The sequence below is a fragment of the Mustela putorius genome, unplaced genomic scaffold, assembly GCF_011764305.1.
Source record: "Mustela putorius furo isolate JIRA1106 unplaced genomic scaffold, ASM1176430v1.1 tig00003869_pilon_pilon_pilon, whole genome shotgun sequence".
NCBI classification, from domain to species: Eukaryota; Metazoa; Chordata; class Mammalia; order Carnivora; family Mustelidae; genus Mustela; species Mustela putorius.
The window spans coordinates 11739927-11764358 of NW_025422021.1; the positions used below are offsets into that span (position 1 = coordinate 11739927).

At 38.2% G+C, this 24432-nt stretch overlaps 2 protein-coding genes across 6 annotated transcripts; one reads left to right on the top strand and one right to left on the bottom strand.

The window, feature by feature from the left end:
* Positions 1–4361: 4361 nt before the first annotated feature.
* METTL5 (methyltransferase 5, N6-adenosine) lies at positions 4362–11822 on the top strand. 5 transcript variants are annotated; one of them, XM_004744043.3, is made up of 8 exons: positions 4362–4586; positions 4723–4877; positions 6821–6935; positions 7173–7354; positions 8467–8549; positions 9343–9394; positions 11280–11329; positions 11720–11822. In XM_004744043.3, the coding sequence occupies exons 2-8, from the start codon at positions 4769–4771 to the stop codon at positions 11756–11758; spliced, it is 630 nt and encodes a 209-aa protein (XP_004744100.1). In that variant the 5' UTR covers positions 4362–4586; positions 4723–4768; the 3' UTR covers positions 11759–11822. The 5 variants fall into 5 exon arrangements, with proteins under 5 accessions (XP_004744100.1, XP_044922597.1, XP_004744102.1 ...); XM_045066663.1 differs by having other exon boundaries at positions 4363–4586; positions 4775–4877; XM_045066662.1 differs by lacking the exon at positions 11280–11329.
* Positions 10257–23972, bottom strand: SSB (small RNA binding exonuclease protection factor La). The gene is made up of 12 exons (XM_004744046.3): positions 23822–23972; positions 22043–22117; positions 17354–17457; positions 16906–17080; positions 16054–16161; positions 15848–15948; positions 14480–14551; positions 14124–14166; positions 13561–13701; positions 12647–12833; positions 12399–12530; positions 10257–11911 (listed from the first exon to the last, which is right to left on the bottom strand). Exons 2-12 carry the CDS (start codon positions 22106–22108, stop codon positions 11823–11825), a joined length of 1218 nt encoding a protein of 405 aa, XP_004744103.1. The 5' UTR covers positions 22109–22117; positions 23822–23972; the 3' UTR covers positions 10257–11822.
* Between the last annotated feature and the right edge of the window lie 460 nt (positions 23973–24432).

Genomic DNA, 24432 nt, shown 5'->3' on the forward strand with positions numbered 1-24432 from the left:
GATGACATGATTTTCTACATAGAAAATTCCAAGGAATCTACCAAAACAAAACCAAACAAAAACTTCCTATAACTAACAAGTGAGTTTAGTTAAGATTACAGGATACAAGAAAAACACAGTGTATTTTCATATGTTATCAATAAACATTTGGGCATTGAAATTTAAAATGTAATACTTATACTTATATACTACTTATATTTGCTCAAAATACAAATTAAATGGGGCACCTGGGTGGCCCAGTGGGTTAAAGCCTCTGCCTTCGTCTCAGGTCATGATCTTAGTGTCCTGGAATCGAGCCCCACATTGGGCTCTCTGCTCTGCGGGGAGCCTGCTAACTCCTCTCTCTCTGCCTGCCTCTCTGCCTACTTGTGATCTCTGTCATATAAATAAATAAAATAAATCTTTAAAAAAAACAAATGCTTAAGTGTAAGTCTAACAAAGTATGTACAGGTTATATGCAGAAAACCACAGAATGCTGATGAAAGAAGTCAAAGAAGAGCTAAGTAAATGGAAAGACACTGAATTCATGGATTGGAAGAATTAGTGTAGTAAAGATGTCAGTTCTTCACAAACTGATATATAGGTTTCATTCAATTCCTATCAAAGTCCCAACAACATTTTCTATAATATTGACAAGTTTACTCTAAAATCTATTTGGAGGGCGCCTGGGTGGCTCAGTGGGTTAAGCCGCTGCCTTCGGCTCAGGTCATGATCTCAGGGTCCTGGGATCGAGGCCCGCATCGGGCACTCTGCTCAGCAGGGAGCCTGCTTCCCTCTCTCTCTCTCTCTGCCTGCCTCTCCATCTACTTGTGATTTCTCTCTGTCAAATAAATAAATAAAATCTTAAAAAAAAATAAATAAAATAAAATCTATTTGGAAACAGAGGAATTAGTATAGTTAAGATGATTTTTTCTTTCTTTCTTTCTTTTTTTTTCCGTGCTCTTTGTGGTACTTGACCTCAAGACCTTGGGATCAAGAGTCACATGCTCTACCAACTGAGCCTGCCAGGCACCCCAATGCAAGTTTTGTTTTTGTTTTTGTTTTAAGTAGGATCCACATCCAGCATGGAGCCTAATGCAGGGCTTAAACTCACGACCCTGAGATCAAGGCCTGAGCTGAGATCAAGAGTTACGCACTTAACTGAGGAACCCCACCTCAACACAATTTTTAAAAAGAAAAATAAAGTGGGAGGACTCAAAATACCTAATTTATTTTATAGCTTCAGTGATCAAGACTGTGTGGTATTGGAGGATGTCTAGACATACAGGCTGATAGAACACAGTACAACACCCAGGAATTGGCCCACACAAACAGACTCAGCTGATTTTTTACAAAGATGCAAAAGCAATAATGAAGAAGAAAAACTCTACCAAACCCACAATTTTTTTTTAATTTTTTATTTTTTATAAACATATATTTTCATCCCCAGGGGTACAGGTCTGTGAATCGCCAGGTTTACACACTTCACAGCACTCACCAAAGCACATACCCTCCCCAATGTCCATAACCCCACCACCCTTCTCCCAAACCCACAATTTTTATATAACAAATAATTTCATATGGATTCACAGATTAAAAATTAAATGGAAAACTATAAAACCTTTACATAAAAAAATAGGAGCAAATCTTTTTGAATTTTAGGACTGAAGAGTTCTTAGACTTGATGTCAGAAGATTGATCCATGGAAAGAAAAGTTGGCTAATTGACTTTTATCAAAATTGAAAACTTTGTTCTGCAGAAGATTGTTAAGAGGTTGAAAAGACAAGCTGAAAACAGAAAATAGGTGGAAACCACATATCTGACAAAGGACTAGTATCTAATATATATTAAGAAATCTCAAAACTCAACTGCAAAAAAATTCAATTAGAAAACAGGCAAAAGAAATGAACAGACATTTCACCAAAAGGGATATAGAGATGGCAAATGAGTGCATGAAAAAGTGTTCGCATCATTAGCCATTAAGGATGTGCAAACCTCAATGAGACATCACTATACACCTGTCTGAATAGCTAAAATGAAAGATTGTGACACCACCAAATGTTGGTTAGGTTTCAAGAAACTGGATCATTCCTATATGACTGATGGGAATGTAAAATGGTATAGCCACTCTGGACAAGCTTGGAGTTTCTTTAAAAACTAAACATAGATTCATCATATGACCCAGTAATTGTGCTGCTAGGCATTTATCCCAGGGAGATTAAAACGTATGTTCACACAAAAACTATACATTAATTTCCATAGCAGCTTTATTTGTAATAGATAAAAACCTGAAGCAACCCAGATGTTCTTCACTGAGTGAATGTTCATGAACTCTATACATCCACACCACCACAATAAAAAGGAGTGAATTATTAATACACACAACTTAGAGGGATCTCCAGAAAATTATGTTGAGTGAAAAAAAAAAAGCCATTCCCAAAAGTTTACGTACTGTATGCTTCCATTTATATGAAGTTCTTGAAATGATAAGATTCTAGAAATAGAGAACACATTAGTATTTCCCAATGGTTATGGAGGGAGTCAGGGCTAGAATGAACTAGGTGTGGCCAAAGTGCAACATCATGGATATTCACGGTGATGGAAATGCTGTCTTCACTGTATCACTGTCAATATCCTAGGTGTGATACTGTAGGATAGTTTTGCAAAATGTAATTATTGGGGGAAACTGGGGGAAAATGCACAGGATCTCTAATCACTATTTTTTATAGTTATGTACAAATTTACAGTTATTTCAAAATAAAACCTCTACCTTAGAAAAATTGCCTTAAACCTCAGTGAATTCACTGTCCTTCAATATACCTGGCTAGTTTCAATCCTCATTTGGCTCCATCTCCTTACTCCAGCCACCTCCTTCTCAACAGATACCACCACCAACAGCCAACATATATTGGGCATTTGTTCTGTGACACCTTTGTGTACTCTATGCAGTAAGAACTTTATATGTATTAACTCATTCAGTCTTCATAACAGACGACTTTGAATTTTATTATTCATAGGAAGTAGCCTCAGAACCATTCTTTCTAGTTCATCCTCAATCAACCATTCCTCTTCTTCTTCTTCTTCTTTTTTTTTTTTTAAGATTTTATTTATTTATTTTACAGAGAGGGAGAGAGAGAGCGCGCGCACAAGCAGGCGGAGAGGCAGGCAGAGAAGAGGAAGCAGGCTCCCCACTGAGCAGAGAGCCCGATGCGGCCTCGATTCCAGGACCCTGGGATCATGACCCGAGCCCAAGGCAGAGGCGCCCCTTTTTCTTCTTTTAGCAGAGAAAAATACCCACCCAGGCGCCCCTTTTTCTTCTTTTAGCAGAGAAAAATACCCCTTCTCCAGATAAAGGGCAATCCTTTCATTTAGGCACAGGATCCTGTCTTCTCAGGATCCTAATTCCTTCCAAGACCCTTCTTATATTTTATTTATTTATTTTTAAGATTTTTATTTTAGGGAGCAAGCGCGTGCGCACTAGCGCCCGGGGGTGAGAAAGGAGAGAGGGAGAGAAAGACTACAGCCCAAGGGGGCTGAGCTCTGAGCCCTCTTGGGGCTGCATCTCACCGCCCTGAAACCATGACCTGGGCAGAAACCAACAGTGCCACGCCTAGGAGACTGAACCACCAGGCGCCCCTCTCCTTCTTTTATTCTAAACGCCTGCCTTCCTGTTAAGAGTTCTCTTGTTTGAATTGAGGTCTCTTCCTACCTCCTGCTGCCATTAAAAAACAAAACAAACTTCCCCCAACCTCACCTAGCAGCAACCATTCTCACTTCTCTTCACAACCAGGTTCTTAAGAATTGCTCACATTTACTCTAATTCCTAAACTTCCATTTATTTCCTAGCCCCCTCCCACCTGGTTTCTGCTTCTACTCTATGAAAGCCGAGCTCTTGCAGCATTTGATGCACCGTAGTCCTTCATCTAAACTCTAGGCTTCTCTGACATCACCACCCTGTGAGTGCTGAGGTAAGTGACACAGGTGACCTAAAAAGAGGAAAATGTGAAACAAAGTAGCGCACGGGAATGGCCGAGGAGGGAAGGGTGAGTGGCGACTGTTACTTTTTGATAGGGGCCTCGTGAGACCGGAGTCAGAAAGGGCCACACCAAGCATTAACACCAAGTGACCGTGACTTTTACCCTGGCTTTCACCTTCTTTCTTCCCCTATCCTTTGAGGGCCTGCGGGTACTCAAGAAAGCGAGAGGGTTTGGGCCCGTGCCAGGCGGTGGGGGCCGGTTCCGTCGCTTCGAGAAAGGAGGGGTCTACCGGTCCTGCGGACCCGGCCGGGAGAGGGGAGGATGAGGCTCCGCGGTCGCGGGCGGAACCTGCGCGCGGAACCGCCCTTGCTGCTCCGCCGGAGGCTGCAAGGCAGCGGACACGGGCGCGCAAGCGTGGCAGCGCTTCCGGCCCTGGTCCCCGCGCGAGGTCTGCTGAAGTGCCGGGACGCCGCTGGAGGAATCGCGGGTCGACTCCGGGGCTGGCCGCGGCCGCTGCGGGTCTCTGAGAAGCCCGAGACCAGCGCGGTGTATCCTGGAGGCGGGTCGGAGGCTGGCCGGAGACTCCGCCCGCCGCTGGAGCTGGAAGGAAAGCAGGAAGAGCTGGGCTAGGTGTGCCCTTCGCTCCCTGCCTCCCCAGGCCGGCCCCAGCCAGTGGTGCTGGAAAAGGGGTGGGATGGGGTGGGTAGATTGGGGTGGGGTCGGGGAGCAATGCGGGGAGTTGCAGGTTAAATGGGTTTCTCTGCAGATTCAGTGTTGTTAAATCCTGCGAATTCACACTTTTTTAAAAAAAAATGAAGAAATTAAGGCTTAAGGAACTAGAAAGTCGCTTGCAACAAGTGGATGGATTCGAAAAGCCCAAGCTACTTCTAGAACAGTATCCCACCAGGCCGCATATTGCAGGTAGGGCGGCTGGTGACCATGGCTTTGCTTCCCGGGTTAGGCCTATCTGCTTACTCCATAATGAAAATAGAACAGTTATTTGAATACAAAGAACGTCTAGAGGAATTCTGCCCTGAGATTACATATCACGTTAGAGAGGACTTCCTTGACATGCAGCTAAACCCAGCATCACCGCCCCCCCCCCTCACTGCCGCCCCGGCCTCGCCAAAAACCGTTTTTATTGTTTCACTGCTTGGTTTTCTGCATACCTCTTAATACTGTAAGACATCACTTTAGTGTGTTTGTTTCTCTACACTATAAACTACTTGAGGGTAAAAAACTTGTCAGTCATGTTCACACAATTCCTTGTCTAGAGGAGCTCCTGCTACTAGTTCGGAGCTCAGGACACGTTTGCAAAGGAAAGATCAATTTTCTATTGCAACGAATTGCAAATGCAAGGATTCCTGTGTTATACTTGCCCTAGAATGAGTATTAGAGTTGGTAGCGGAAGGACTGTGTTTAACAAATCCAGAATAGGTGCTATAAAATGAGGCTGTGTTTTGGTTTTTAATGATCCGAGAGTCATCAGTGTTGCTTGATCCAAGAGATTGATACTGGGAGTACAGCAGACAACAAAGGAAAAACCATATTTAATAAACATATTGTCAAATTCATTGAGGAGTCTTGGGAAAATTAATTTGGGAATCCCTCCCAGCTTCAACATTAGTTCTGTTTCTAAGCAGCCAATGAAAGTATATACCTGCAACAAGTATATACCACCAACATAGTGTCATAATTCCAACCAAAAACTGGCACAAAACTGTGTCTGGGTTAAGACCTATTTTCTCAATTTAGATGATTTCTTTAGTGTATTCTGACTGTAGGGTTTCCTAGTGAAGTCTAATGTTTTAAAAAAATCCTTTGTTCATACCCAGGGTATAACATGCATGTGGACGTGCTAATTCTTTGAGATACCAGCATCAAAGTCACTAACACTTGCAGCAGTAATTGGGATAGCAGTCAGACTGAGATATCCCTCTAACTGTGAATTTTTCTTTTAAGATTTTATTTTTAAGTAATCTCTACACCCAATGTGGGGCCTGAACTTATAACTTGAGATGGAGAGTTGCATGCTTCACCAGCTGAGCCAGCAAGCACCCCAATTGTGTTTTTGATAAAACCTCTAATGCTAAGGCATCATGTTGGCCAGTAGTTCTTGCTGGTTCACATATCCACAGGGAGAGATCAGTAGTTTTATTCATGCTTAACCTTTAGTATATATCCCAGACCTTTGTGTATTTGGAAGAACCCTTTCTGATCTCAGCAGCTCCTGCTCTACTCCTCAGTTCTCATTAGTTTATGAATTTATGTGTCTAAAGGCTGTATTGTGGATATAGGACTTTTCTCATTCTAGCTTGCACTTAGGGTACCTGTGTTCTGGTGACAAACTTGTCAAAAAGTTCTGGACCGTTTTAATGTTAATGCTTATTCTGTATTGGTGATCTCCAGACTTAACAGATTTCAAAACAGTTTTGGGAGACTGATACAGGGTTGCCAAGTTTATATTTTGACAAGAAAAGATATTTTTAAAACCTGTTTACTCTCACCATCCTTGCAAAAATATTTCAACATCAAAGAAAGAACTGATATATGGGGGGGGGGCAATGTTTTGAACAGGCTGAGGAAAAAACATTCTAGCCTTATTTTTCTCATTTTATTTCAGAATTTTGTCATTCTTCGCATTGTTACCAGAGTAGTTTTTGGGAACCACTGGTGTGTGTTATTGTTCTTGTGGTGCCTCTTACTACATAACAAGATATTATACCTCATTTTTTAAAAAATAATTTGGAACACCATTTGGGGGAGGAATAATGCAAGACAAGAATTTGCATTAGTCATTTATATGAATTGGATTTTGGTCATCAACTTACTCTTATTCCCTAATATGTTTTTTGATCTTTTAGCATGTATGCTCTATACAATCCATAATACATATGATGACATTGAAAATAAAGTGGTTGCAGATCTAGGATGTGGTTGTGGCGTTCTTAGCATCGGAACTGCAATGTTAGGAGCGGGGTAGGTGATCCTATATGTAACGTTTGGGTATAGGGTGGTCTGAATAAGAAACATTAATAGGATTAACTAAATTAGATTTATGGGACTCTACAGTATGAGATGAGGGGAGCAAGAATATGATAGTGAGTACATTTTGAATGAGCAGAATGGTAAAACAAAAAACAAAATATGGTTTGATTTTGTTATTGTTTTGGGAGCTATAAATAGTCATTCTTTATGTGTGCTCTGTATTTATAGGTTGTGTGTTGGATTTGACATAGATGAAGATGCGTTGGAAATATTTAATAGGAATGTGGAGGAGTTTGAGTTAACAAATGTTGACATGGTTCAATGTGATGTGTGCTCATTATCTAACAGAATGTCCAAGTCATTTGATACAGTAATTATGAATCCTCCTTTTGGGACCAAAAATAATAAAGGTTAGTAAAAAGACTCAAGTGTACTGATACATGTATAGAAAAGCAAGTTTTAAATCCATTTTCTTATTGTTTGGGTTAAATGATTTTGTCACTGTTCATTAAATAAACCATCTCTTACCTGTGTAATTACAATAATTTCAGTTTGTTTAATGTATGTCTAGGAAATTGAATTTTTCTATCTTTGTTTTTCTACTCTTAACAAGGACAGTTGAGTAAATAGCTTTTTTAAATTAATTTACTGTTTATACTTTGCTTTCAAGAATGACTTACCTAACCCTTATAATTCTGTAAAGGATTTTATACTTTTAGAACCTCATTTTAATGCCTTAACACACCAAGAGTTTCAACATATGATCATGAGTAACAGTGACTGACTGTGGCTATTTATCCTGTGTATTGTAGGCAAGGAGGATAGAAAGCCTGTGCGAAGAAAAGACGTGAAGTTTACTTTTTTAAGATTTTATTTATTTATTTGAGAGGGGGTGGGGGAGGAGCAGAGGAAGAGACAGACTCCCTGCTGAGCAGGGAGCTGGCCTCCGGCTCAAGCCCTAAGACCCAGGGATCATGAACTGAGCCAAAGGCAGACAGTTAACTGACTAAGCCACCCAGGCACCAAGAAGCCATGAATAGAGTTCTCCCTCCAGCCCCTGCTTGATTCTGATTACTGCTGTACCTGTTTTCTCTTCTCCCTTGAGTTGTTAATTTGGAACATTAAAACTTTTACTTTAGTCTTATTTAAAGAAGATAGTATAATTCTGGTTTTATTCTATCAACCTTAAAAGATACATATTTTACTTTTTAAAAAAATTTATTTATTTGAGATAGATCATGAGCTGGGGGAGGGAGGGCAGAGCCAGAGGGAGAGGGAGAAGCAGGTTCCCGGTTGAGCAGGGAGCCCAATTCAATGACCTGAGGCCAAGGCAGATGCTTAACTGATTGAGCCACCCGGGCACTCCTATATTCTACTTTTTTGTATCTTGTCTTTTTGCAGAAGAATCTGAAGTGTCTATTTTGGAATTTGGGAAGAAAGTTTTTAAATACATGGTATTCTTTTAATCTTTTGTTTTGGTAACAGGTATATAAATTAAATGAGTTTTTTCTACTCTTAACAGGGACAGATATGGCATTTCTGAAGACTGCTTTGGAAATGGCAAGAACAGCAGTATACTCTTTACACAAATCCTCCACTAGAGATGTAAGTTCAAATCATCATGATGTTGCTACTTCAAAATTCATGACAATGTTTTAAGGATTTGCTGTGAATACTAATTACCAGGGTATCTCTTTCTCCTGAACTTTTAAAACATCATGGCACTTAGAAACAAATTTCCCTTTAGCTAACATTTGTGATCTGTTTTCTTCCAGCCTATATAACTTTTTTTGCCAAAGATTTGCTCAGGCAGGAACCATTACCAGGAGAGACTATAGTTCAGTAGAGAAGTGTGGTATAGCTAAGATTACAGTATGTCCTAGTTTGCCTAACTCTGTTAGTCTCATTGTCCCTTTGTGGCTTTGTGTGCGTTAAGGGAAACAGTAAGACCTCATTTTAAGAACTGAAGCTAAACTGATGTGAGTTCAGAACCTCCCTTTTCCATTATTCTTGCCAGCAGTATAACATATGGTGGTATAGAAGATTTATTCCAAAAAATTGGGTATATTTTTTGTCAGCACAACAGTGATTAAGGACACAAGACTATAGAGCCAGACTGCTTAGGTTGAAATCCAGACTACCACTTCCCTGTGTTATCTCGGTCAAGGTATTTGAATTCAGCTTCATCACCTATACTATACTCATCTATACTCTTATAATTGGTAATGGTTTGGTTTCTTAATTTTACAATACTACCAAAACAGCTGAAACATTTTTAAGAGTCTAAATTCTAATGAATTTTTAAAAGCTTAAAAATTTAATATGAATATTAGCAAAAAAGTAATTCCCAATTATTTAAAAAAAAAAACAGTTCACATTAACATGTTGTTATCTTCAGCATATTCAAAAGAAAGCTACAGAATGGAAAATCAAGATAGATATTATTGCAGGTAAGACAATTTTTTAAGTTTCTCACAAAATACATCTAAACCCTAATTACTTAAGGTCAATAATTCATTAGCCCAACCAGAGTTTTAGGTGCCAAGAAAAGGTGCTGTAGAACATGTTTTCGGGGGCACCTGGGTGACTTAGTCAGTTAAAAGCAGCTGCCTTTGGCTCAGGTGATCACAGGGTCTTAGAATCCAGCCTTAGGTGGGGCTCCCTGCTCAGGGGGAATCTGCTCCCTGTCCCCCCAGCTTGTGTGCTCGCTCGCTCTCAAATAAATAAAATCTTAAAAAACAAAAACACATTTTTAGTTTGACAAAATGTGAGGAGTTGGTAATGGGTTGGAAATGAAGTAAAGAGAGGGTATCAGGGTTTGCCTAAGACTGTCCCAATTTATGCATTTTGCTGAAAATTCCTAATAGTGCCCAACTATTTGGTCACTCCAGACGATGACAGAACAGTTGTTTAGCATCATAGTGATAAAAGAGCTTGGGCTTAGAGTGGGTCAGACCTGTTTGAAATCCACTCGTGGAAAATACCAACAGATCATGCCTGATTACCTTTCCATTTCAATTTTCTTTTTTCTTTTTTAATGATTTTATTTATTTATTTGTCAGAGAGAGAGAGAGCATAGGCAGAGTGGCAGGCAGAGTCAGAGGGAGAAGCAGGCTCCCTGCCAAGCAAGGAGCCCAATGTGGGACTCGATCCCGCGACACTGGGATCATGACCTGAACTGAAGGCAGCTGCTTAACCAACTGAGCCATCCAGGCATCCCTCCATTTCAATTTTCTAATTGTCCCTGGAGTCAGAGAACATGAAACTGTTTTCTTTTAGTGGGGGATAGAGTATAATCATCCACACTGTTAGTAAATGTCTTGATACATTTTTATTAGCAAATTGGGTAATATTCACAAACACCAGAATGGGATAAACATATAACTAGAAACTAAGGAAAATCCAAATAATGCTGAAGGCTGAAATAAGTACAGTAAGGGGGAAAATATTATTTACTTGATAATAAACGGACTAGGATTACCACTGTGGTAGTAACCATGTAACTAGTCCTATTCATAATTAGTAATGTAATGTGGAAAAGTCTGTCAGTCCTCCTATTTACCCAGTATTGTCATTCCTAACCTAGTTTAAGGTATTGTAATATTCAACTTGGAACACCTTAGAACAACTCCAAATATACCAGCCCGTACCTTGCTATTCCAAATGTGATCCTCAGACCAACATTATTCACATCCCTTGGGAGTTGAGATTTGCCTTTTAGCTCCAGCCAGACTTACTGAATTATAATACACATTTTAAGATTTATTGAAGGTTATTTGATTGCACATGAAAATTTTGAAAGCTGTAACCTACAGAGAATTTGTGTTGCAAAATATGAAGGTCAGGCAGTCTACTGCCATCCCTCTAAAACTGATGAGTAAATCTGGAGAACCTACATTAATTCTTAGAATAAGAAAATTGTATTTTCACTTGAGAGCTTAATAGAAAAATAATTAGCTACTTACTACCAATATTAAAATCTGGACAAGAAATTTTAAAAATAAGCATGATTGTTATGATTGCTAGCTATAGATTATTAGGAAATTAAAAAGATACCATCATCTTCTGTCCAGTTTTTATCCTTTCAAATTCTTCCCCATAACCTCAAATTTTGGCATAAATGACCAAAATAGCAGAAATGCCAACCTTAGTTAGCCATGGCTAATCTTGGGAATGTATCAGGTCTCAGTCTTTGGGAAGTTAAAGTGACAGGTCTGAAGTGTTCTGCTTACCAGGGTTAAGTACTTCCTTAATTTCATTTTAATTTACATATGTCTGTATGTATGTCAGGGACAGCAAGTGAAATTTTATTCTTAGATGGCTTTTGTTTTATAGAGCTGCGATATGACCTGCCAGCATCATACAAATTTCATAAAAAGAAATCAGTAAGTTTCTTGAATCGGGCTTATCTACATTCAGTACTGAAGAACTTTTCAATAAGTAATTATTTCCAATGTTATCAAGTTGCCTGAGTAAATACAGGAAGCTAGCATAGGAGACAGAATAATTATCGATGGGATAACAGCCAATATTCTAGTTTAAGATATTTCTCAAATGCTTTACACACAAAAATAAAAAACTAATTTTTTGCTCTTTTTTATATAGTACATATTTTATTAGTTTGTACTAATACATTTTCATATTACAAAGGCAATTTAGTGGAAGTCTTTTGATATTTGAATCATTTGAAATAACACAGAACTATACATTAAAAAAAATCTTCATTTGGGTAACAAAAAGACAAGTTAAAAACAAAAAATTTTCCTTTCTTACAGGTGGATATTGAAGTGGATCTAATTCGGTTTTCTTTTTAAAAGCCTCTAAAGACAAAAGCAGCTTAAAACCTAATTAAGATGAATAAAAAAATTTTTTACTAAACTACTGGTCTCCAGCACCATTTTCTGTTTTCTGTTGTTTTGGTGTAGGTTCTTCTTTGTCTGTTTCTTCTCTTGCTCTTTTTACTGGTCCTATACAATAACAGAATTTTTGTCAAGTTCACTATATAAGCATTGCTCTTTTAATATTGAGCATAAGAACAAAAATAATTGTTTAAAAAACAACTTAAAGCAACAACTTCCTGGGGCGCCTGGGTGGCTCAGTTGCTTTAAACTATCTGCCTTAGGCTCAGGTCATGATCCTAGGCTCCCTGCTCAGTGGGAAATCTGCTGCTCCCTCTGCCTCTGCCCATCCCCCCACTCATGCTCCCTCTCTTTTTCTAATATGTTTTTTTTTTTTAAAGCAACAATTTCCCAACACCAATGAGAAGGATATTCCTAGTATAGATCTTCTGCTGTCTAAACTTAACCTTCCAAATATCTGTTTCCCAGTAAGAACAGTATAACTTGTGTAAATCATAGTCCAAGAATATCACTTATACAAAAGGTGAAAAACCATACTGCTGTTCTTTGCCATATAATTTCTCATGAAAGTACCAAAGGACTTAGAAAAACTTACCAGATCCACCATTTTGATCATGTTCATCATCGCTATCAAATTTCGTTTTCTTGCCCTGAAACTGTACTTTTCCTTTAGCAGACCCAGTCTGGGCAGCTTTATTTCCCTTTCCTTTTCCTTTAAATCTGCGACCTATAGAGACATAATTGAGAAATCCACGAGAAATGTTTTAAATCTCTTGTCACTGCCTCTGAACAAGCAAATGAGTTAAAATAACCAATGGTCAAAGACAAATCAGAACTAATGACCTTTTGATTTCCATTTGTTTAGAGATTCTTGTTGATCTTCTATGATTTTTTTCAGTGCTTCCTTTTCCACATCTCCTTCTAGTACTTCCCACGTCACTTCTTTATTCCTTAATTGTAGGTTACCATTATTTGCATCTTTGGCTTTATCCAGTGCTTCCTTAGCTTTTTCTTTAAAAAGAATTATCCCCTGAAATAAGTCAAGCAGAGAGAGTCAATTACCATATGGTTTCACTTATTTGTGGAGCATAACCAATAGCATGGAGGACAAGGGGAGATGGAGAGAAGGGAGTTGAGGGAAATTGGAAGGGGAGGTGAACCATGAGAGACTATGGACTCTGAAAAACAACCTGAGGGTTTTGAAGGGTGGGGGGAGATTGGGGGAACCAGGTGGTGGGTACTAGAGAGGGCACGGATTGCATGGAGCACTGGGTGCAATGCAAAAACAATGAATACTGTTACACTGAAAAGAAAAAATTTAAAAATTTTTTAAAATCTTATTAAAAAAAAATAAATTTAAAATAATTATCCCCCATACCAAAGACAGACAATAAAAGCCACACCCTTCAGGGTTTTTTTAGTTCCATAGTTAATTCCTTCACTCAAAAACTTTTCCTACCCTGCAAATCTTCTCTGCAATTATCAATTTCAATGAATTATAACTGAACTTCAGGAAGCTATCACAAAACTTACAGTCACAAATACCAACAGTTATTCATAGCATAACTCAGAAAATATCAGACATTTACATATAGTGATGGCAACAATAAAATGGAAAGTAAATGACCAAGTAGAAACTATTTCATAAACACATTAATTTAAAAAAAAATTGCTTTGTTTCTACTAATGTTGTCTTCTAAAGTTAAGTTTCTTTGGAGTTTTAAACATTGCTAAAAAGCATATGAATGTTTCCAAACCTCTTTTGCTCCTCTCACAAAGTCTATCCATTTTATTTCACCATGACTTGAGAAAAGGATGTGCAAATCTTCTCTACAGGTCTGATCATCTAAGTCTCCTGAAAATTTCAGCAAGCAGCCAATCTTTTCTTCCAGAGATTTCTATAAAAACATACAAAACAAGAAAAAAAAGTTTCTTAAAAACAACCAAAAAAACCAGAAATGGCTTACACCACTCTATACCTAATACATACAAAAAGCTAGAATCTAAAATGCTATTTTAAAGTAGTTTAACAGTTAGTGCATTTTCCCTTGTCATCCCTTGTTCTATGATAGCTTCTGATTTTAACCTTCTTAATTTCTTCAATAAGTAGTATTTACTCAAGCTATATGTATTAGTTATTATGTACATCTTGTTACTAAGTTATTTCTCTGGATAGGTAATGAGTTTGGGCAATACTATTGGGCTATGACTTTAGTGCAGTGACAACTTCAGACCTGCTCACATACTTGCTTCAAAAAGTCCTGCTTTTTATTCTCATAAATTTGAAACATAGCTTTAGATACCAGTAATATATACTTACCATTTCAGCATTTTCTGCTAACTTTTGTTTTTCTTCTTGCTCTCTATAAAAGAAATGTTAATTAGAATGTTTCCAATTACTGTATGAGAAAATTAAATCTGATAGTTAACCTTGATCATGAGCACACACTGCTCAATAACCAAAACCAGTCGTTAGGTTTTCTGATTCTCGTAGGTAGAGTGCAACACAATGTGCCCCCAGATTATCAAGGCAGCTTAAGATCTTAATGTTTCACTACCAAAAAAAAAGCCTGCTACTCATTTCAGAATGCATCATCAAGCTCCACTTCCCAGAACCACTAACTCTATCCCTGTTAAAACTTGAAGGAATTAAAATGACTGGCTCAACGTACTTACTGTTTAGCTCGTAATTTAGCTTCCACTTTATTTTGCTTTCTTTCTTCATTTTTTTTGGCAAAATAATCTTCCCTAAAGAACACAAAACACAGGAGCTGAGTTCATGAGAACAAAAATAAGACTGCAAATTACTCTGAATGATTTAAGCACAGGAAGGAATATTATACTTTCTAGCAACATAATTACCTAAATATTCAAAAGATGCCAAGGAAGTTATTTAGTAACAGCTTTACTAAAAAACATTTCACATTTCATAAAATATACACCTCTTAAAAGTGCACCTCAATGGTTTTTAAGATACTCAGAATGGCACAACCATCACTACTATCTAATTTTGAAACAAAAAGAAACCTGATGTCTATACCAATCTCATTGATTTTTACCTCATGTATAGAAAAAAAAAGTAAACCAGGATTTATATAAATAACTTCTCATAGAATTTTCTAGTGTTACTTTCACAAAAGGAAAAAATTCTACAATCTCTAAAACCGAAGAATAAAAGTAATTATGAAAATCACATTAAAAAATACTTTTGAAGGTTAACATTAATTACAAGATTCATCACAGTACATCTATAAGTCCATTAGGTTTAGTAAATGACACTTAGAAGATTACATAATGTGAAAGTAGGGGACAATGGCCTAACTTTATCATAAAAATGCTCTGGTTTGTTCTAACTTTTGACACACACATATTAAAGAATGTGGTCCAAATCTGTATTAAATAATCCTTTACTAAACAAATACAGGTGTATATATAAACTATGAGAAATAAGAACAGACTGTACATTGGACAGGGATTGATTCTCTAATAACATAGATGCCCAAATTTTACTATCTAGCTTGATTATATATATTAGCTGCAAAACAAAATAAAAAAAACAAAAAACAAAAAACAAAACTTAACCTTTATTAACTCCTAACAGTGAAAAGGTATTAAAAAAAACACTTCCTTGGGGCACCTGGGTGGCTCAGTTGTTAAGCGTCTGCCTTCAGTTCAAGTCATGACCTCAGGGTCCTGGGATCGAGCCCTGCATTAGGCTCCCTGCTCAGCGGAATGCCTGCTTCCCCCTCTCCCACTCCCTGTATTTGTATTCCCTCTTAGTCTCTCTTTCTCTCTCTGTCAAATAAATAAATAAATAAATAAGTAAATAAAATCTTTAAAAACTAAACAAAACCAAAAACCCACTTCCTTATGGTCTCAAAGAACTAGGAGTTTCCACTGGGCAAATTTCAAATGTTTATCAAAGAAAGCCCAAGGATACTAAAAGTACTGTCCTTACAGGGGTTGCTATTCCATATTCTGTACCCCAGTGTGTCAATTCCATGTAACTAAGTGGCCAAAAGAAACATCCGCATAAAGACTTACTTGAAAAGTATTAGCAGGTCTGTGTCTTTATACTTCTGGTCAGGGGTATCAACAAACTTCTTAGCAGATTCAATACTATCAAACACAGCAAAAATTGATCCCTATTAAAAGGGGGGAAAAAACTCTTTTAAAAAATGTCCCACATATTTTTCAACTAGAAAAAGTTGTAACATCATACAGAAAATTCTAATATCCTACGACCATACCTTAAATGCTTTGTGTAATGTTCTTCTCATCTGAATATTTAGTACTTGACCTTTATCTTCTAACCATTCTTTTATATCATCAAGGGTTGCATCAGTTGGGAACCCTTTCTGTGAAGAGTAGAAAGATGTACAAATGCCTTCTCAGGTAAATAATTTTATCAGAAATTCCAATTCATTTTTTCTTGAAACCAAACCAGGATATATGCATCTCTCTCTCTCTCTCTCTCTCTTAAATGTTTAGTGCAATTAAAGTGACTTACTTGGAATTTGCTTCAAAGTAATCCACTTTGTTCAGTTAGACATCTACCTTTGGCTCAGGTCATGATCCTTGGGGTCCAGGGAATCTCTCCCTCTGCCCCTCCCCCTGCTTCTCACTCTCTCTCATCACTCTCTCTCTCTCAAATAAATAAATAAAATCTTCAAAATAATCCACCTGGGGCAGAGATAAAACTAGATCAATCATGTGTTAACTCCTGAGGTTGGATAATGGTACATTATATAGTCAGCTACCTTTATATGCTTTAAATTTTCCTGAATAAAAAAAAAAATCTACTTAAAAAATTCATATGCTAAGAAAATTACAATCAAGTTTAGCCATTGACAAATAAAAAGCTGATAGGCAGTGGGTGCTTAAAATATGCCCAAGATTTTATATAATGTTATATGGGTTTTTCATTGATTCTCACAAAAGCTCTAGAAAGTAATCCCCATTTATGAAGATAAGATTAGACAGCCCAAGAACACACAGTAAGTGGCAAAGCTATGATTCCTGAGTCCTTATTCTTATCCATTCTAGTTTCTTTCTAAGTAAGATACTCAAAATAAAATTAAACATGTTAAAGGCCCACTTACAATATAAACAGATCTGTTTTTTACATCATTCTTATACTCATCAGTCACTTCAGGGAGGGGTTTGCTTGGAGATCTTCTGATTTTAGTTTTATCTTCACTTATTTCCATGAGTTCTGCCTTTGATTTACTCAATGCTTCTACTATCACATTAAAGTCTGTTGTTAGACGGTTTAACCTGTAAAATATATATAAAAGCATTGTAAAACTTAGTGGTAGCACTTGTTTACAGAAAAATCTCAAGTTTTTTTTTTTTAATCTAAAGATGACTTTATAAAGATTTTTACTGGGGTGTCCCGATCGCTCAGTTGGTTAAGCATCTGACTCTTGATCTCAGCTCCAGTCCTGATATAAGGGTTGTGAGTTCAAGCCCTGTATTGGCCTACATACTGGGCATGGAGCCAACTTAAAAAATAATAATAAATAAAATAATAATAAAAAAGGCTTTTACCTATTGAACTTTATCATTATCTCCAAAGGGACCCAGCCTTCATCCAGTTTGATCTGTTCCTTTAAAAATTTGTCTCGTGGCAAATTGAAGTCACCAAAATAATACTGCAAGATAATAACATTATATTTCAGAGCACTGTACAATACTAACTTACTAACTCCAATCCTGGAGTTTTTAATTGCCATTACATCACCATGTTCTATTCTTTAAAAAATACAACCAACAAACATTTTCTCCTCAGTACATGATAATGAAACATTTATAATTCAAATTAGCAAAAAAGTAAAACTAAAAATTGATTACTGAAACAACATAATTAGCAGATAATGTCAATAAACCATCAAGTCTTAAATAAAACAAAAACATAGATAAGAATTTATTATGTGAGAAGCCTCTTGTTTCAAACCAGTTTGTAAAGAACAGACTGTTAAATAAAAAGAACTAGAATACACTGATTAATTACTCTAATTTTTACAAATTAAAAAAACAGGTGAACGTTTATCTAATTTAAGCATAAAGGCACTCACTAAGTATAAAAGCAAATAAGGCAAAAACAAAAAAATTATACATGAAAAGACTCAGGTGTGACTATTTGGAATGCCAAAAGTAACATACAAAGTAAAAGACAACAAAGAAGTTTGTTAACAAATTTTTTTTTAAGATTTTACTTATTTATTTCAGAGAGAGACATATCACAAGTAGGCAGAGAAGCAGGCGGGGGGCTGGGGGGGAAGCAGGCTCCCCACTGAGCAGACAACCCAATGTAGAAGAAATGTTAGTAGCATCCCCAGCCATGTGACTATGAAAAATCCCACCCACATTTTTTTTTTAAGATTTTATTGATTTATTTGATAGAGAGAGAGATCACAAGTAGGCAGAGAGGCAGGCAGAGAAAGAGGGGGAAGCAGGCTCCCTGCTAAGCAGAGAGACTGATGTGGGCCTCAATCCCAGGACCCTGAGATCATGACCTGAGCCAAAGGAGGAGGAGGCGTAACCCATTGAGCCACGCAGGTGCCCCTTGTTAACAATTCTTATAAATCAAGGGAGAAGGAAAAAAACCCTGAAAATCCTAATAGAAAAATGGATAAAGGACATTAAAAAAATTACTAAAAATAAGAATGTAATATAAATATATAAAAGTTTGACTTCATTATTAGTCAAAGAAAAGCAAGAAAGCAATGAAATACCATTTCCACCTAACTGGCAAAAATTCCAAAAACAAGAACACCTAGTATTGGCCTGAACACAGAAATGATCATGCAGGTGGAGATGTAAACTGGCAATCAGTATCAAAGGTTTTTGGTAATGTGCATACCCCTTGAGTTGGTACATCTTTTTCTAAGGAATTTTCTCTTAAATCAGTACACATGTTTACTAAGTTTTATATATAAAGATATTCATCATGAATTGGACAGCTCATGCAGAAGAATGGAACTGGACCATTTTCTTACACCATACACAAAAATAGACTCAAAATGGATGAAAGACGTAAATGTGAGAAAGGAATCCATCAAAATCCTAGAGAACACAAGCAGCAAACTCTGTGAGTTCGGCTGCAGCAAGAGACTTGTTTCCAAAGGCAAGGGAAATTAAGGCAAAAATGAGCCATCTGGACTTCATCAAGGTAAAAAGCTTCTGCACAGCAAAGGAAACAGCCCACAAAACCAAAGACAATCAATAGAATGGGAGAAGATATTTGCAAAGGTCTTATCAGATATAGGGCTAGTATCCAAAATCTAAAAAGAACTTACCAAATTCAACATCCCAAAAACAAACAATCCAATCGAGAAATAGGGAGAAGAAGACATGAGCAGACATTTCTCCAAAGAAGACATAAAAATGGCCAAAAGACACGAAAAAGTGCTCAACATCACTTGGCATCAGGGAAATACAAATTGAAGCCACAATGAGTCACCACCTCATACCAGTTAGAATGGCTAAAATTAACAAGTCGGGAAATAACATGTTGGCAAGGATGTGGAGAAAGGGGAACCCTCTTAACACTGCTGGTGGAATTCCAAGCTGGTGCAGCCACTCTGGATAACAGTATGGAGGTTCCTCAAAAAGTTGAAAATAGAGCTACCCTATGACCCAGCAATTACGCTAGTAGTTATTTACCCTCAAGACAGAAATGTCTGAAGGGGCATCTGCACCTGGATGTTCATAGCAGCAATGTCCACAACAGCCAAACTATGGAAAGAGCCCCAATGTCCATTGAAGGATGAATGGATCAAGATGATGTGGTATATTATATATAATGGAATACCACTCAGCCACCAAAAAAAGGAAATCTTGCCATTTGCAACATGAATGGAACTAGAAGGTATTATGCTAAGCAAAATAAGTCAATCAGAGAAAAACAATTGTCATGATTGCACTCCTATGTGGAATTTAAGAAACAAAACAGAGATGCATAGAGAAGACAGGGAAAAATAAAACAGTATGTAATCAGAGAGGGAGACAAACAGAAGAGACTGTTAACCATAGGAAACAAACTGAGGGTTGCTGGACGGATGGGGTAACTGGGTGATGGACATTAAGGAGGGTGTTATATGCAACTGATGAATCACTGAACTCTACCTCTGAAACTAATAATATACCATATGCTAATTAATTGAATTTATATTTAAAAATTTAATTAAAAAAGTGAAGAGGAAAATGCTAATGTAAAATTGGATGGTGAATTAAACTTCTCTGTGTTAAGCTGATCTTAAGGCCAAAGTAGGGAAACATGCCAATAAAAATAATGATTTGCTGATTTTTAAAACTAAATAAATACAGATAGATACATATTCATCATGGAACTACTGCAGCTAAAAAATTAGAAATATAGGGAATTGGGTAAATTACTAATGACATAAAGCTTTACCCTCCCAAAATGCATCCCATGTTCAGAGCACATGGGTGGTTCAGTTAAGCAACTGCCATCGGCTCAGGTCATGATCCTGGAGTCTCAGGACTGAGTCCCACATTTGGCTCCCTGCTCGGCAGGGAGTCTGCTTTTCCCTCTGACCTCTCCCCTCCCATGCTCTCTTTCTTAAAAATAAAATCTTTTTTTGTTGTTGTTTTTTAAAGATTTTATTTATTTATTTATTTATTTGACAGGCAGAGATCACAAGTAGGCAGAGAGGCAGGCAGAGAGAGAGAGAGAGAAGAGAAGCAGGCTCCCCGCTAAGCAGAGAACCTGACGAAAGACTCGATCCCAGGACCCGGAGATCATGACCTGAGCCAAAGGCAGCGGATTAACCCACTGAGCCACCCAGGTACCCTTAAAAATAAAATCTTAAAAGAATAAAAAATTTAAAAAAATGCATCCCATGTTTGATGGGGGAAACGGAAGAAAATAAAAATTATGTTGGTGTGAGCACTGACCATGAAGTCTGAAAGTGTATTCATCAAGAGTTAACTCTGATTACTTCAGGAAGGTAGAATCTGAGGTGGCAGATTATGGAAGGGAAATTATTAACTTTGTCTATATACAGCTTTGTACTGTTCTAAATATCAAACTGAATTAATTAAAAATTTTTCTTCACAATTATAATGAAATTAGTACAAAAAGTTGTAGCACAGGACCTTTTAAATGGCGGGAAATGCAACTTTAAAAATAAGTTCTGATAGCTGCAAAACCACTAAATAACATAATCTGAAGTTCCTCAGTAAGAACAGAAAACATTAAACGAAAATTTCCTATGCAGCCATTACTGACACTGTAAAGCTTCCATTTAAATACAATACTAGGGGCGCCTGGGTGGCTCAGTGGGTTAAGCCTCTGCCTTCAGCTCAGGTCATGATCTCAGGGTCCTGGGATCGAGCCCCACATCAGGCTCTTTGCTCTGCAGGGAGCCTGCTTCCCTCTCTCTCTCTCTCTCTGCCTCTCTCTCTGCCTACTTGTGATCTCTCTCTGTCAAAAAAATGAATAAAGTCTTAAAAAAAAAATACAATACTAAAAATGCTCAGAACCCAGCTTAATTGGGCAGAAAAATCTATGAGGACCTTCAAACAGAAAAAGTGTTATTTAACAAGGGAAGGTACTTTACAAAAAATTTTGCATTATTACGTGCCAGGAACTCTTCTGAATGCTTTACATTTTATTAACTAATGTAATCTTCACCAACAACCTTATGAGGACAGTATCACTATTATCCTCAGTTTTTAGACCAGGAAATTAAAACCAAAAGGTAAAAGATAACACTGGTCTATAGTGTTAACATTTTGAATCATTCACCACCATCAAGTGGGATTTTTTTTTTTTTAATTTATTTATTTGACAGAGAGAAATCACAAGTAGACAGAGAGGCAGCCAGAGAGAGAGAGAGAGGGAAGCAGGCTCCCTGCTGAGCAGAGAGCCCGATGCGGGACTCGATCCCAAGACCCTGAGATCATGACCTGAGCCGAAAGCAGAGGCTTAACCCACTGAGCCACCCAGGCGCCCTATAGTGTTAACATTTTGAAATGTTTGTAGGTGTTGGCTTTCATAAACTGGCTCCACTAATACAAAACTGCATAGTATTTTAAGTCCATCTAATTTCAAGAATCAAAGATAAGAATCAAAGACATATTTAATACTTTACATGAAACATTTAAAGGGTCATTACAGTGAAATTAAATGTTCCTTCTGTATCTGTTTTGAGGCTCTACATATCCTTTCAAAGAGCACATTTTTGCAGTTTAATATCATAAGAACCATACCTCAATCTGATGACAGATTTTGGCCTCAAGAGCAGCCATTTTTTCATTATCACCATTTTCAGCCATTGTGGCTATCTGTAAATTTTTCCAAATTGGCATAAAAAGGTTATTATTATTTTTACATAACACTCAAGATTAGAAGAATGTTTTAAAATTATCGATATTACACTCTTTTCTTAAAAATCAAGAATTTTTAATTTCACAGGTTCAATTTTTCTACTCAATTCTCAAATTTCAACAAAGAAAATGTTAGACTACATAATGGAAAACTGAAAAGCTATAGATAATCCGCAACCTTTTCAGTAATCACTGGTGTCTCTATAACAAAGCAAGTAGTTATCTTCACTTAGCTAATAAAGAAAGCTTTCAGCAAAAAACTCCAACTATTTACCAACCATTTCCAGCTTTAAGCAGATCACCATGTTAGTATATTTCTATGCATCTCAGTCTTATTTGTTCCTGTGGATTGCATTTCTTTTAAAATTAGTCACTGACTTACCAAAACCTTGTTATCAGCAAAGATTAAGTAGCATAACTTCAGGATGAAAAAAAAAATCAAATATAACCATCAGGGTTAGATTAAATGCAGTATGTTAAGGAACATATGAAAATAATTTAAGAGTCTGGGGACACTAAATTCATGTTAAGCTGAGGGTTTGTCTCCTAATTTACCTATATACTGGTTAACCTTACAGCCAGGTTCTTGTTTCACATCCCTGACATGAGCGTTGCAGGAAAAAGTAAGGTGGTGAGACTGCTCTGCTAGGCATCACAACCGAAGTTTTCGGATTTCAAATCACTTGCCTCTAGTGCTCTATTAAATCTTCCAGTTAGCCACATTTACAAACGTATATTCGTAAGAACTCATCAGGGAACCTGCCATTCGTTGACTGTAGTGAACCATCTTTGGTGTACTTCTTGGAAGTATCGCTTCCTAAATTGCAATTGCTATGCAATAACCTGGACGCACACTGGAAGCTCCTGTAATAGGAATTTGTGTGGTGCCAACCCACTACAAAACTTAATCTTACGCACTGTCGACCACAACCGACGTCCCTAAATCGTTACCAGGATCTAGGGCCCCTTACAAAGCAAAGGGTGAGATAAAAGAACTGTTTGGTCCGTACAGGACTTATTTGGCCTACCCAATTTTGGAACTTCGTCTCATGTGATGCTTTTCCTGAGTGTACAACCACAAGTGAAATATTACCTACACTTTCTCCCTTCGCGCTGAATCCCTGACATCAGTGAGTAAGGGACACTAAAAACCCTAGAGAGAGACGCCAGAGGAACACCCGCGGCCCCACCAATCCGGTTTGTCCCACAGGATCCAAGGAAGCCTCGGGCAATTAACCCCCTCTAACCACCTCAGAAACTTAACCAGTGGCCCCAAACGTCTGCTCCCCGCGACTCCAGAAGGCAGTGGAGGTAGAAAGTCTTAACGACACAGAAGGGATGCGGGCAGCCTCCGTCCAAAGGACCCGCCAGAGCCCACTTCCAAAGCAACCACTGGCTCGCTTGGGCCCCAGCCTCGTGCGGGGAAAGCCCGCCCCTGCATTCCTCTTGGAGACCAGATCTGCCCCTCGCCCCGGCCGGTGCCCCTCCGCTCCCAGCCCAGCGCGCCGCCCCGGGCTGCGGCCCACGCGGCGCTCGCCCGGAACATGCGGACGGCGAGGAGAGGACGCACCGGCGTGAGGCAACAAGGCAGTGGAATGCGCCGCTGCCACTCAAAGCAGAACCTTTTGTACTTCTTCCCCTTAGCCACCGGGAGTTGCTCACCTTTAAGGTCCCGGTCCCACAAAGCCACGCCGCACAAACACTAACAGCGACCACAACGTCTCCACTTCCCAGCGCCGCCGGCTGGCCTACCGTGCGTGAGGAAGATGGGGGCCGTCCCGGCAGCCCTCGCGGCCCGGTGGGCGGAGCTTCGGGTAGGCCGGAGCCGACACAGCACTAGGAGCTTGCGCGCCAGCCGCGGACTCCCACGGCCCGCGGAGTCCCGCCCTCGCGCTGAGCAGGTCGGGTTTAAGCGTCCCGCGGGGCGTTTGGGAGAGTTAGGATAAGTATTTATTGTTAAGCAATTCTGGACCGCATTTGTATCTCCAGAACTTACTTGGGCTTTTCGTGCATATGAAGTATTTGGCTTTTTTTCAGATTATACTTTTCAAAAAAAAAAAAAAAAAGTCTTGATGATCCATATATATATATGTAGACTACATAGTGTTGTGATAGTTCTAAAAAAAAAAAAAAATGGCAAGTGACATTTTTTAGAATTCAGAAATCTTAGAGTTTAGAAAACAATAGAACGTTTACGAGCTGGGAATCCGGAATCTGATTGCCTGTTTACAGGCTATGACATACGGCAAGTTACTAAACTTCTCTATTCCTTA

Excerpts from the sequence above, each read along its gene's own strand:
- METTL5 (XM_004744043.3), top strand. The coding sequence starts at position 4,769 with ATGAAGAAATTAAGGCTTAAGGAACTAGAAAGTCGCTTGCAACAAGTG. Across the intron at positions 6,936-7,172 it reads ACTGCAATGTTAGGAGCGGG|GTTGTGTGTTGGATTTGACA; the intron begins GTAGGTGATCCT and ends CTGTATTTATAG. Across the intron at positions 7,355-8,466 it reads TGGGACCAAAAATAATAAAG|GGACAGATATGGCATTTCTG; the intron begins GTTAGTAAAAAG and ends TACTCTTAACAG.
- SSB (XM_004744046.3), bottom strand. The coding sequence starts at position 22,108 with ATGGCTGAAAATGGTGATAATGAAAAAATGGCTGCTCTTGAGGCCAAA. Across the intron at positions 12,834-13,560 it reads TTGTGAGAGGAGCAAAAGAG|GGGATAATTCTTTTTAAAGA; the intron begins GTTTGGAAACAT and ends GACTTATTTCAG. Across the intron at positions 12,531-12,646 it reads AAACAAATGGAAATCAAAAG|GTCGCAGATTTAAAGGAAAA; the intron begins GTCATTAGTTCT and ends ATGTCTCTATAG.